The 13361-nt window shown below is 41.4% G+C and overlaps 2 protein-coding genes across 8 annotated transcripts in view; both read left to right on the top strand.

Moving 5' to 3' along the window:
• Positions 1-9466, top strand: part of arhgef1b (Rho guanine nucleotide exchange factor (GEF) 1b) — a 39995-nt gene extending 30529 nt beyond the window's left edge. For all 7 annotated transcript variants that reach the window (XM_053432435.1, XM_053432433.1, XM_053432434.1 and 4 more), the window contains 15 exons: positions 17-99; positions 418-543; positions 686-800; positions 1527-1627; positions 1802-1876; positions 1962-2037; positions 2691-2858; positions 2954-3041; positions 3132-3239; positions 3424-3476; positions 3587-3730; positions 3854-3973; positions 4864-5048; positions 5480-5584; positions 6444-9466. In XM_053432435.1, coding sequence (XP_053288410.1) covers positions 17-99; positions 418-543; positions 686-800; positions 1527-1627; positions 1802-1876; positions 1962-2037; positions 2691-2858; positions 2954-3041; positions 3132-3239; positions 3424-3476; positions 3587-3730; positions 3854-3973; positions 4864-5048; positions 5480-5551 — 1514 coding nt within the window. In that variant the 3' untranslated portion in view covers positions 5552-5584; positions 6444-9466. The remainder of the gene's footprint in view (positions 1-16; positions 100-417; positions 544-685; positions 801-1526; positions 1628-1801; positions 1877-1961; positions 2038-2690; positions 2859-2953; positions 3042-3131; positions 3240-3423; positions 3477-3586; positions 3731-3853; positions 3974-4863; positions 5049-5479; positions 5585-6443) is intronic.
• Positions 9467-9734: 268 nt separating this feature from the next.
• cd79a (CD79a molecule, immunoglobulin-associated alpha) lies at positions 9735-12892 on the top strand. Its single transcript, XM_053432437.1, has 5 exons — positions 9735-9896; positions 10290-10619; positions 11342-11457; positions 11693-11755; positions 11954-12892. The coding sequence occupies exons 1-5, from the start codon at positions 9857-9859 to the stop codon at positions 12077-12079; spliced, it is 675 nt and encodes a 224-aa protein (XP_053288412.1). The 5' UTR covers positions 9735-9856; the 3' UTR covers positions 12080-12892.
• Positions 12893-13361: the final 469 nt, after the last annotated feature.

The following is a 13361-nucleotide window of genomic DNA, read 5'->3' as shown; positions in this document are numbered from 1 at the left end:
TTGGCTGTGAATCCAGATAACTTCTATGAGAGCCTGAAAAAACTGCGTTTGGACGACAACTTCATAATCAAATCCATCAGCACTACAGTGCTCAACAGGGTGAGTCATCATAATCTGTTTATACCGTCTTTACTCTTCTGTCTCTGTGTTTGTGTTAGCTTTCTAGGAAGACTCTGGGCTGACGGTGTAATTCACAACTTGATTTGACAGTAATTTTGCCAAATACTAGAAGCTATTTTCTCCATGGAAGTAAAATATTGGCTGCAAAAGCGATACAAATATGTAGTTGTCAGCGTTTACTCGCTTTCTTTTCCAGCTCTCTTCCTCTGCCCATCTCTATTTTGCTCATCTTTTACTCCTGGCACTATACGGTGACTGACTGTCGTGTTTGTGTATTTGTGTTTGTGAATGTGCCAGTTTGGTGGTACAGAGGGGGAGTGGTTCCAGAAGTTGACATCTCGGTTCTGCAGTCACCAGTCGTGGGCCTTGGACCAGATCAAGAGCAGGCAGAAAAAAGAGACGCGCTTCAACTCCTTCATACAGGTAACCCAGACCCAGACTGTTAATTCATAAAAGCTTAAAACACATGGATGTACACAGAGATGCAGGAACACGGAGGGAGTTTCACGAGTGACGCATGTTCTCATTCTGACCGTCTGTGTGCGTGTGTGTGTTTTGATCCCAGGAGGCAGAGAGTAAGCCTCAGTGCCGCAGGCTTCAACTCAAGGACATCATTCCTATAGAGATGCAGAGACTGACCAAGTATCCATTGCTTCTGGAGAATATTGCCAAGAACACAGGTGTGTGTTTGTTTTTGTGTGTGATTTAGATCGGTTACCATGTTGTGTTTTCAGTTTCGACAGGTGACTTAATTATGTTAATCTTTCAAATGTGGGTAGAGGCAGGCTAAATGGACAAAATCCCCTCATCACACATTTTATTTTATATCATGATTCATGATATTAAACAGATTATTTTTGAGAAAAACAAGAAAGCTGATAGTTATATTGTATTTGTTATTTCAGCAATTAAAATGACATGTGACTCTTTTTCAACTATTTTTAACTATTTGAAGCAATATTATATGTCAGTAGATTTTAACTTATAAAAGTCCTTAAACAATCTCGAACCACGCAAACATTTCCATTATTTTATGGTGCAGACATGTTTGTTTAATCTTATTGCCAAACGCTGAATGTGAAAATGTCATATTTCTTCTGTGACTGGCTCAAAAAGACAGCCTCTGTGTTCAGGGTCCTTCTGAAGAGCCAATGACATATTCGTAGGTCAAAATACAAAATATTTGGATGATCATTCTTCTAAATCCTAGATGCCAGCGTGAATCAGAACACAGGATGAATGTGAACAGTATTTGCAGCACTTACGTCAACTCACAAGCAGAACATTTGAACAATCGATTCCTGCCTGTCCAAGATCCTCGTGTACGTTCGTGATTTATGGCTTTTGTTTGGGCTCTGCTGTGAGCGCTCCTGTTTTCCTCAACTCTGTTTTCTGTCTCTCCACAGAGGACCTGACGGAGAAGGAGAGGATCCAGCAGAGCGCAGAGTGCTGCAGAAAGATCCTCAACCATGTCAATGAGGAGGTCAAAGTGATGGAGAACCTATTTGTGAGAAACACACAATCCATCACTCAACACGCGTTTAGGCAGTGATTGAGCACCAATTGGAGTCCAGTAAATTCATTTTGAGGCCTGAAGGTCTCTGGCTGTTAAGACAACTTCTCCTTCAGAGCTGTGCTGTCCGTCCTCTTTCTGACCCCTCGTCTTTGTCTCTGTTCTCAGGCTTTGAAGGACTATCAGCGTAGATTGGACACGTCAGGGCTCAAACCAAGTAACGAGCTTTACACAGAATATAAGGTGTGGGTCTATTTCAGCAAAAGTTTTGTTTCCATCCTTCTGTTTTGTTGCATTTCTTTCATTGTGCTCCCTCTGTCATCTCTAGAACATCGACCTGACTCAGAAGAAGATGCTTTATGAGGGTCCTCTGACCTGGAAAGTCACAAAAGAGAAGGGAATTGGTAAATACATTTACGTGTGTTTGTGTGTTTGTTTGTGTTTGTTTGTGTGTGTGTGTGTGTTAGTGTGTGTGTGTGAGATAGCCTGCCATTATTCCTGCCATACTTTGTCAGCAATGCTGCAGTAACAAAGACAACAAACATTTCACACCCTATAAAAATTGCAGAACCTCTTTGATCAATTTATTATGTCAAGCCCACTCTAATATTTATTGCAGTTATTTATATATAATAAGATACACTTAATCTTTTCCAACAGGCAAATAGGACTCTGAACAAGGGTCTATCTCTGGGATTTTCAGAAAAATATGATAAAAAGTTCTGGAAAAGAGAATAATTTGCAATTCAATACAATTCAACTCTTATTTTCTTTGTAAGGACAATTAAATGCAGCAGCTCGAAGCTCAGATAAACAGATGCACTTACAATAGATTGAGGAAGAATGTAAAACCACTGTCAATCTCAAAACTAAAATCATAAACTATATATATATATAACTGCATTTTAAAAATGTAATAAATACATATAATGAACTGTAATGAAGCCTTAGGATAAAATATATCTATGAGGAATTAAAAACATCAAATACCAGAGAACCCGCCTATCTCACTCTGTTCACATCTTCTCTTTGCGTCTCCTTCTCATCTGCGTCTCAGAGGTGCAGTGTGTGTTGCTCGGCGACCTGCTGGTGCTCCTCCAGAGGCAGGACGACAAGATGGTCCTCAAGTGCCAGAGCAAGAGCAACATCGCCGTGCAGGAGGGCAAGCAGATGCTGAGCCCCATCATCAAGCTCGACTCAGTCTTTCTCCGTGAGGTGGCCACAGGTTAGCGGCAAGCAGCAGTAGATATCACACGGGTCACTTCCTTTGCGGGATCAGTGTCAGTCAGCCTCGTGTTTGTTTTTTTCCTGCTCTGACAGATCGAAAGGCCTTCTACGTGATATTTACCTGGGAAAGCGGTGCTCAGATCTATGAACTGGTGGCTCAGTCTGTCGGAGAGATGAGGACGTGGGTGTCAAAGAGAGAAATACGCACACTAATCACTGTTGTTTCTGCAGGAAAATCCCAGAATGAATTTTATTTGTGTGTTTTTTTTAGCTGGACCGATGTGATAAAGACAGCAGTGGATGATCTGAAGAAGAGCGGAGCACCCATGAGGTTGAATCTGCCCCTGGGAAGTGGAGGAGCTCCTTTCAGTCCCTCCACGTATGTATCAGTGTGTGTGAGTGTGTGAGTGTGTGAGTGTGTGTGAGTGTGTGTGAGTGTGTGTGTGTGTGTGTGTGTGTGTGTGTGTGTTTACACGGCTGTTGAGAGCAAGATATTTTCATCGGCCGCCAAAGTTCGCCCATCTCAGAATATCTCATTTCTTTTCTCATTTTCTCTCGGTCAGGCTGACTGCCCCTCTGAGCCCGACGGAGAATGGAGGTTTGAAAAGCAGCAGTGGTGAGACCGCAGAGCTTTATCAGCCGAACACTTAATAAACAGCACAAATTTGTTATTCTTACACATTTCTGATAGCTGTCGGCAAAGTTAAGCCTCGTGTCTGTCTGCAGATCGAGATAAGGACAGCCTGACGGATGACAAGTCCTCAGACCCCAGGCACAGGCTGATTGATTTCCTGTCAGACGAAGGCTTTGACCTGATAGGCCACTCCAACAGTGATCAGGAGAAGGTTGCCAACAGTGCTTTGGATGAAGGTGAATGAGAGTCTGCCTCACACTTTTACGAGTTTATTATTTTTTATGACTCTCTTATCTTTCCTTGCGTTCCTTTTAGCTTATCTGTTCTAATGACACCACTGCATCTGTCTCATCTGTTAGTCATGTCGCTGAAAAGGCTTCTGGTCGGCAGCATCAGTCTGTCAGAGGACTCGCAGCCTGAGGAGGAAAGCGGAGAGGAGCCTTCGCCCAGTCCAGAAGTGGAGAGCTGTCAATCAACAGGTGGGTCGCTGGGTTTTTAGAAAGAACAGTTTGACACTGTGTTGTTTGCTTTGCAGCCGAGAAGATCGACATCACTTCTGCTCTCATGCTCGTCCTCTTAAAGATGGATGTTACAATTCTTAAAAATGTAAATGTCTAAACACAACTAGACCACTGATACATTTTGTTGACTTGAAACCTACTTTATCCAAAACGTTCCATCTTCAAATGAATAAAACTTGAGATACCTCGCCTCATCTGTGAACATGATTTGCACTCCAGTCGTGATATCCCATGATCCTGCGCTGCTTCACAATGTCATCAGACTAGGTTTTTTGTTATTGTTATGACTGAGAGAACCTCCAGCGGCCTAAATTACATATTGTATGTTTAAATAAAGGAGTCAGCAAACATGGTATAACTATTTTAAACTGAAAAACTGTTGCTGCATCCAGTCTCTCTTAGCTTTAGCTTCATATAAAAAAAATCTATCTTCTTGTCTTATTGTTGAAAAGAAGATATATTTCCCAAAATGTCTCTTTAAATGTCATGTTTTACTTTGGCAGCACCTTCGGCTGTGTAACTTCTCGGCCTTGAAGTCATAATATTTCTGATCGTCTTTATAATTGCTCCAGTGCTTCATGATTGGAAAACCCCAGGTCAATAATTAGTGTAACAACAGAATCCATTTTCTTCTTGTTTATTCTTCATGTAGGATTTTTTGAACCATTTCTAAAATGGCTGTTCAGACAAGTTCATCAATCTTGATTTAAATTGATGGAGGTAAATTGTGACAAGAAACCTTTACCAGTCAAGAATTCGCAAGTGTTGAATATTACTCATATTGGTCAGAATCTACTGTAACTGAGACAGACTCCAGCTGCATTTTAATCAAGTGACTCTGTCCATAGAAAAAAACCAGACGACAGAGAGAGGAGCGGAAGAGGAGAACGGTGAGAATTCTGAAAGAGAAAATGCGGAGACGAAAGGAGAGGACGAGAGGAGCATAAGCGCGCCACTGGTGTTGTCCCAGGAGAGGATGGAGGAAGTGTGCAGGAGGCTCCACAGTGTGGAGGAACATCTAAAGAGATTACAGGTGAGAACAGACAGAGAGAGGGAACATAGAGGGAAAGTGTGAGCAGGTAGTGCGACAGGGGCAGATAAAGATGAGGCACATAACAAAAGATGGAAGCTGCAAAAAAGACAGAGTTGCTGATGGAGGATTTCACTGAAGATAACTTGAGTAAGGAGCAGGCCGTGATGTACTCGAGACAAATGGGGCCAAAATGGCAGCAAAGAGAAACTAGGGAGTAGAAAACCATTTAACCACTGCTGTTATTGCTCGGGCGAAAATTGCATTGTGAAATTGGACTTCTCTGAAATGGCTATTATGTCCAGCGCCTGCAATGGGATGTGTCACAGAGACAGCAAGGTCGACAAAGAGAGGATGTTAAGAGGATTGTGCGCGTGTGTGTGTGTGTGTGCGTGCGTGCGAGTCCTTGATGATATTGATTTTGTGTGTTGCAGACTGTTGAGGAGCAACACGACCGCTTGCAGGAGGCTCTTTCCAGGTTCTCGCTTGAGGGAGGTAACTTCTAGCGAGACACCATCACGCCACCTGCTGGCCACTAGGTGAGACCACTGAGATGTGTTTAATTTGATGCTTGTGATTTTCAGCATTTCGTTAAGTATCGTCATTCATCAAGTGCGTAGGATTGATTTTAGAAGTGAGACGATATAAGATAATAATCATTTAATTTGAAGCTATTTTCTTGGATCAGCGTAGCCAATACAAATGACGATGACATTGGTCAATAAAATCTCCATTTAATTATCATTATTATCACAAAGCAGAGCATAAAGTAAATTGAAATCTGACCTCATACAAAGCAGAGAAATAAATAACAATAAAATAAGATAAAGGGATGAAATATGCAAACATAACAAATAGAATGTAGTTTAACTAAACATCTAATTAACCATCTTGAAAAATCTGTTCGGATTTATTTAGGAGAATTTGCACATGAGTTGGAAGAGGTTATTATTTTAGCACTAAGTGAATCTGCAGACTTCTTATCAGGCTGCATTTGGCCCAAACAACTTCCATAAATAAGAGATGGCAGCTTGAGTGTAGCCTGGGAGGCAAAGCTCAGCCAGGAAAGTCTTCCAACGCACTTGCTACTGATAAAGCTTAATTGCTCTGAGCTCATGGTAATGATTGTAGGTCGCCTACATGAGCAAATCAACCTTTTTATCAGCTCTTTTCTCCTCCCAGCGTCGTCTGAAGAGACCGCTTGGAAGAGATCTCAGGGAATAAATCAAATCCAAATCATAAAGGGAGATAAAGGAACAGGAAAATCTGATTTTCAGATGTGAGGGGGACACGCCTCCACAGTCCCAGTGGAAATTAAAGCCTTGTCATCGTCACCCTTTTTAGACTTTACTTGTAATTGCACAGCTCATCTTTTCCCCCGTCTTTTGTTCTCTCTAGATTTTTACTGGTGCTGGTTTGGAGTGCAAGAGTGACTTTCAAAGGCTTCCCTGGAAATTCCAAAACTTCCAGAAGTCATGCCTGGACCCACGCTGCCTTATTTGTTTGTGTCCCAGCTGTTTACGGCCGAGCGGGAAGTTTTCTGCCTGACGAGAGGGGGAGGGGGGGGGGCTCCGTGCTCTGTGCATTGGATCAATGGCAGAACACGGGAGGTGTGTGCATGTGTGTCTGTGTGTCTGTGTGTTTGCGTGCATGCTTGGTAGAGAGGTATACAAAGAGAAAAAAGAAGAAAAAAAAGACGTCCTACTTTTGAGTGGGAAGCTGCATTTGCAGAGAGGGGTGCCAAAACAGAAGCAATACTTTGCCGTGAGAGAGGGACGCTCCCCGACAAAATGTACAGATCACATTTTGCTGTAACACACATACGCACACAAAAGACACACACGCTCCAAAAACAATTCACACCGATGCCAAAAGCAGATGCACAGAAAACAACATGTTTCCTTGCCAATTTAGCTGCACCAGTTCGGAAGCCTTGCAGGGCCAATGCAAAGTTTGAAGATGTATTGAAATACTACTGCTGATATATAGTGTTATTTCTACTCTATGCCAAAGTTACACAAAGATGCACTTTCTCCTCTGATCAAACCAATTTGACACATTTTTTTCTGCTGGTGGGCTTCGTGTAGGACGCCCCTCATGCATGCCAGGATGTGTGTGTGTGTGTGTGTTAGAGTTTTTTAATTCAGGAGGTGCTTTTTGTGGAGGGTTCTTACTGTAATTAGGTCACAAATGCAACCATTTATGAATAGTGTCACTATCGGTAATCATGCTGTTAATAATGGAGACTTGTTTGTATGTATGTATCGCTTTTTATTATTTTTTTTTTATTTATTCTTTCTTCTGAGTCCTGTCAGGTCAGTGAGTCACCTCGCCCGGGTAGAGCTGTTACAGCACCGGGCCCAAAAGACAAAGTGTCAGAGACGAGAGGAAACATAGGAAGGCAAACTGAGAACGTGTCACTTAAAGATGGAGAGAAGATGAGAAGAGGGAGAGAGAGAGTTCAGAGGTGGTTTGTTGCTTTGGTTCATCTGAAACCAGCTTAGACGGTCAGGAGAAGACGAGTAGAAAACATGAGATTAGGATTTGCACTTACTGTACTGAAGAGAAATCTTGACTCACATTCACGCACACACACACACACACATTTGTAACTTCAGATTACACATTTTATAACATTACGTAAATTTACAAACACACAACATTCTTCCCCGGTAGCAATATTTGTATCAAAATTTTATCCAGCAGATGATTGTAATTATGATCATGATGATATCGTTTCGAAGCGGTGGCAGAACACAGGACCAAAGACGTGACAAAGCACCGTCGAGCCTCACACAAGCTGTAATCTTCTTAATGACATGTTGGATCTGTGTGTTAGCCCCGTCACTCCACTGGTTCTCCTCTCCCCCGACCTCAGCAGGTGAAGGGATGTCAGAAGCACAAAGAGGAACAAAGGATTGTCCGTCGGTTTTCCATTCTTTAATGTGTGTGTGTGAGAATAATGAGAAATTATGCTTTTCACTTCACGACCAAACTGAATCTGTACATCCCAGGGTTCTTGCTCGAGTGAATGTCTTCACTTCAGCGTCTGTGTGTGTGTGTGTGTGTGTGTGTGTGAAGAGGAAGAGGAAACGCTGAGAGTCTGGAGGAAGGAGGACGACGACATGTTTTATTCCAGCTCCGTCGTCTTCTTCTTCTTTTCTGTGCTGCGATAACTTCCTGATTCGCAGCCTCATCGTTGTTGCCGCCACAAAAAATCCTCCTGTGTGACCTCCGTATGAAATTGTGCTGTGTGTGATGATGGGGCCATTAGTCACTTGAGCATCACAAACTGTTGTTAGAACATTACTGCCAGCTCTCCCTGTGTCTTCCTCTTAGAAATTGTATATAACTGATATTTTGAAGGAGAAAAATGTAGAGAAAGTATAAATTAGATGACCCCCCCCCCCCCCCCCCCCCCCATTTTTTTCATTAAGCTTATTAGCGACATACACCTCTTGATAACACGCTCACCTCTTTTGATAGCATGGTCACCTATTCCTACCGCACAGATCTTCCATACGATGTGTATTTCATTCGATGTACTTAAACGGGTCGGGAGGTTTTTGTTACTGTTTTTTGGGGGTTTTGTTTTCATTGTTTTTGAAAGCAGCTTTTGTAAGTGTGTATATATATATATATATATATATATACTATGCATTTGGCTGTAACGGTTAGAGGGACAGGATCTGTCTGTAACGCGTCTCTAAGTGAGCAAATTGAACTACGATGCAAATGTTGTAACCGTGGCGTTTCCGCTCTGCTATGAGTGGGACCCGTTTAAAGAGATGATCTCAACCAGGGAGGTTTCTTTAACCGTTAAACTGCAGGTGGAACGTCTTCGCTCTTCACCGGCCGAACGACTACTACAGGCACTTCTCGATCTCTCTCTCTCTCTCCTCCCGATGATTTTCCTCATGTATTCGACATACAAATACCTAGATGTATAGAAAATGTATTTATAGAGTGGTGCCTTGTTCTGACAAGGCACCACTTGGTTCTCAAAGGGCTCTCGAGTCCACAAACACACTCACTGTCGCTCCGGTCAACTGTCTGGACGATGAAAGACCAATTAGCGTTGAGGGATCATCCCGGGATTCTGATTGGTTGGCTGCAGGGTTTGGACCCTGGCCTTTACATCACGCTGTGTTTGTGTCCGTCTCAGTTACAGCGATGAGATCTGAGCCCTCCAGTGTTGCCTTGTACAGAAAAAGACACTGCTTTCTGTCATGCAGGCATCTGCCCGCTCGCCTATATATATATATATATATACAATGAATATGCAAGAACTATACTGTGTATTTGGGTTTTTGATTTTTATTGTGCAAGAGGCTCTTTAATGATGTATACTTAAGGAAAATTGTGGTACGTTTGCTTTTTTTTAATTCTTAATGTTTTTAAATAAATTGGGGAAATAAAAACCTGTTTCGTTCTTTTATGTAGTTATGAGTCAGTTTTCATCTTATAAAATATATTCTCATGAGCTAATTGGATGATAAAGAATCGTTTAATTTTTAACCATATGCTATATCTCCCATATCCAATAAACAAAATCATACACATGACATATGTAGGTCTTAGATATATTCTTATATGGAGATGTGTCCCTCAAAGACTTATGTACTTCCTGTATTTTTTAGACACATATAACTTTTATGTAAATGTGGGACGGTACAAATTCGTTCAAGTGTAAATCCTGAGTCGCAAACAGCAGAGACTCATAACAGCCTTGACGACGTGAACAGTGTCTGAACCTTTTTTTTTAACCTTGATTAAATTAGTATTCTTAGATTAAATATTTGTTAAATAAAATGGGGATAGCAACAATCTTTGTTCTCTGCAGCTTTGCAGGTAAGTTTGAGACATTTTATTATGACACAAAAATATCTTAAACGTTCTCTTATTTGTGTGAAAGTGTTCATATTATAATAGATGCAATTACGTTTTGGGTAAATAGTGCAATTTCTACACTGTCAATCATTTCTTTAAATATATATGTTCTTTATAACTTTAAATTGTTTACATTTGACTTATTTGAGTTCTGCTCCAGTGAACCTTGTCTCCTGTCAGAGCAGATGGCTGCTATCATGTTCTGTTTTCCTTTATCATGCTGTTGTATGTGGGTTTTTCAACATTAGAGACTTTATATGTCCATTGTAAACAAAGAAATACAGGTTGTGCTGTAATGTTAAAAAACGGACTAATATTTGGTCACATGCACATGATGAGCACTTTCCTCCACAGTGGGTGTGACTCCGAGTGGGGTCACGTTCGAGGCGGACGTGCCCTTCCTGAAGAAGTCCCTCTCTGAGAAGGCTGACCTGGAGTGCTGCTACACCGCCGGGAAGAGCTCACCGAAATTCGTTTGGGTCAGAAGTTTTCTCTATGACAATGTCACCATCGGCCCCCTCGCTGTGAATCGTTCAAGCGATGTGACGAGGGACGGGAATAAACCTGGGATACAATGTCACACCCTGAGCATGACATCGGTCCAGCTGAATGACTCCGGCCTGTACCAGTGTCGGCTGAACGGCAGTAAAGTCTACTCTCATGGCACCTACCTGCATGTCTACAGTGAGTGATTTGTTCTACACAAACAGGAAAGATGGAGTCAAGCGAGCCCTAATCACTACTAGCACCTAATAAACCACAACTCTGAATGGATCATGTGAGCAAGTTGCAATCAGGCTAATGTGCAGACGCAAACGGGAAACAGCAGCTTAGCTCTTCTGAGGATCCTGTGTGAAACAACCTGCATTAGTTCACAACACCACCATTAGCCCAACAATACGATCAGCTGTTTATTAATCTGGTTTAGATGTGAGCCTGTGTACTTAATACTAAATACTTCAATTATATAAGAACAACACTCAGTCGTGTAATAGAACTCCAAGTCTGTTAAGAGTCAGTTTGTTTTTTAATATTTTTATTTTAGTTCCTCAGCCAAGAAGGGTTATGTTTTCATCTTTGTCCGCCATTTAGCAGGATTCCGCAAGGGGACTGACTTTTCATGAGTTTGTGCAATTTGGTGTCGATCCACATAAAAATCAGGATCTAATAAATGATGTTGTTGTTAAATAAGGGAGGTGTTGGGCCTTGGTGGAGGTATACACTTTACTGAGTGCCATTCAAGTTTTATATTATATTATATTATAAACTTTAACTTAACTATATACTCTTTTTTTTTATGTGCACCAGCTTCCTATTTTAAATGTGCACTCGCGCGTGCTCATATTAGAAAACCTAAAGACTGTTGCTCGGGTTGTTTGACCTCTGAACCCTGCCTTTATTCCCAGAACCACTGGAGAAGACACTGAACCTCAGCGAAAGCACCAAAAACAAGATCCTGACGGCTGAGGGAGTCCTGCTCTTCCTGTGTGTGCTGTTGCCATCGGCCGTCCTTTTCTCCAAGGTCAGAAGATCACATTTCAAAATGACTGCCATGTGTCAGCTCCACCTCGACCCTCTGAACATATGACGCCATAAAAGTTCCAACATTTCCCTATTGTTGAGTTCCATTATCACTCGGGGCACCAGAAGTGATGATAAACCAGTGACACAGCTCTACTTTGACCAGTCCCACCAGCAGACTTTTACTGCACCATTACACAGATTTACCAACTTCTGTTTCCTCCCCCTCTCCACAGTCAAAGAAACTGCATGAACTACAGAAGAAGAAGGCGCAGAGGGAAGAGGAAAACATATATCAGGTAAGTTTGAAATTAATCACATCCTCTCTGAGTTGTGTTCTGGCCGCTGTGTGAGAAATACCAGTGCACGTAATTTAGCTAAAAACAGAACCAAAGATTTGAAGAAACATCTTATCTGATCTTCTCAATATGAATAGATTTGATTGTTTGGTTTTTCTGCGTTTATTTGATTTCCATCCTACTTGTCTCACACACCAGGGGCTCAATCTGGACGAATGTTGCGACCAATACGATCAGATCGAGCGGTCCCAGGCCCGTGGCCCCTACCAGGACGTGTGCAACATAATGGAGGAAGAGGAGGAGATCCAGCTGGAGAAACCCTGAGGGAAGAAAGGGCAGAGAAAGAGGAGGGGAAGGAAGAAAGAGAAAGTGTGGAATCTATTTTCAGAGCTTTTTTTTAAAGATATAGCCTGCAGTTAAACTTATAACATCAAACAAGTATTATTATTAACAACATATTATTTAATCAGCTTTTGACCTCAGATATAAAAGTTGCTAATCAGAGCTTTTCATGTGGCACATGATCTGCCTCAGGGAATTAACCTTTACTCAACTTTAACAGAGTTTTAAGATCTACGATTTCATCACATCTGCTGGTGTGATGTGAGTGAAAGCTGCAGAACGGATTCTGAAGGAAGCTTATGATGAGTTTTTTTTTATCAGCTTCTTCTTTAATGTTTATAAAAAAATAATAGACCGTATGTAAAGTCTATATACATTTAACTCAATGCCTTAATTGGTTGAACGATATGGCCAAAAAGGATCCAGGTAAAACTTGTCATATCAGTTGATATCGATATTTATCACGATATATGTCACATTTGTTATTTCTGGTCAGTTTAAAGTCTGATTTCTTCTTTATGGACAGAAAATGACTTGACAACCGCAAACATTTTTTACAAACCTGAAGTAGATCAATGATTGTGTCAGACATCATGTGTTTGCAAAATGCAGAAACAACAAATCCTTCCCTCTTGGACTTGTTTTATAGCTATAGATGAAAATCATATTGTGATAATTATTGATATTGTTTTGTTTTCAGCTTATTCCATGCATTTTACTCCATGCATTTCCACTGTTTATTTGCTTGTTGCTATTGCTGTGAGTGCTCAAAGAATAAAATTGTGTGAAAAACAATATATATATGTTCTTATTTTAAACTTTTTATTTCATAACCCCCCCCCCCCCCTAGAACATGCAGCTGTAAAGGTTTGCCACACATTCCAGTGAGTGTTTCGCAATTAATAGAAATATTAAAATCCAATATCCAAATTGGAGGAGCTACAGTTTCTTTTTTTAAAGCGTCATAAGATTACAAATGAATGAATGGGCCACAGAGGAGCTCTGAGTACAAACCAGACTCTTCACACCTGAGAGAACTCGCTCGTTTGGCTCAGAAATAGACGAACATCCCATCATCTTCATTTTCACATGTTTTATTGTCAGTAAAAATAAATAACTCTCCTTAAAACTGCATAAAAACCATAAAAACACATGAGAGTCCTGTGATCAGCTAAGATTGAACCAGAGGCAACAGGGCGGGCGCTCGCTGATGTTTCCTGCGTCGCGATCGGCTGCAAATCCGCTACGCAGCCGCCCATTGGCT

This window comes from Pleuronectes platessa, chromosome 10 (assembly GCF_947347685.1).
Source record: "Pleuronectes platessa chromosome 10, fPlePla1.1, whole genome shotgun sequence".
Taxonomy (NCBI): Eukaryota; Metazoa; Chordata; class Actinopteri; order Pleuronectiformes; family Pleuronectidae; genus Pleuronectes; species Pleuronectes platessa.
This window is presented reverse-complemented; position numbering and strand designations above follow the sequence as displayed.

What these genes read in the sequence shown, in the direction of transcription:
- cd79a (XM_053432437.1), top strand. Translation starts at nt 9,857, where the DNA reads ATGGGGATAGCAACAATCTTTGTTCTCTGCAGCTTTGCAG. An exon ending in CACCTACCTGCATGTCTACA is followed by an intron (nt 10,620 to 11,341) that starts GTGAGTGATTTG and finishes CTTTATTCCCAG; the next exon opens with AACCACTGGAGAAGACACTG. An exon ending in AAGAGGAAAACATATATCAG is followed by an intron (nt 11,756 to 11,953) that starts GTAAGTTTGAAA and finishes CTCACACACCAG; the next exon opens with GGGCTCAATCTGGACGAATG.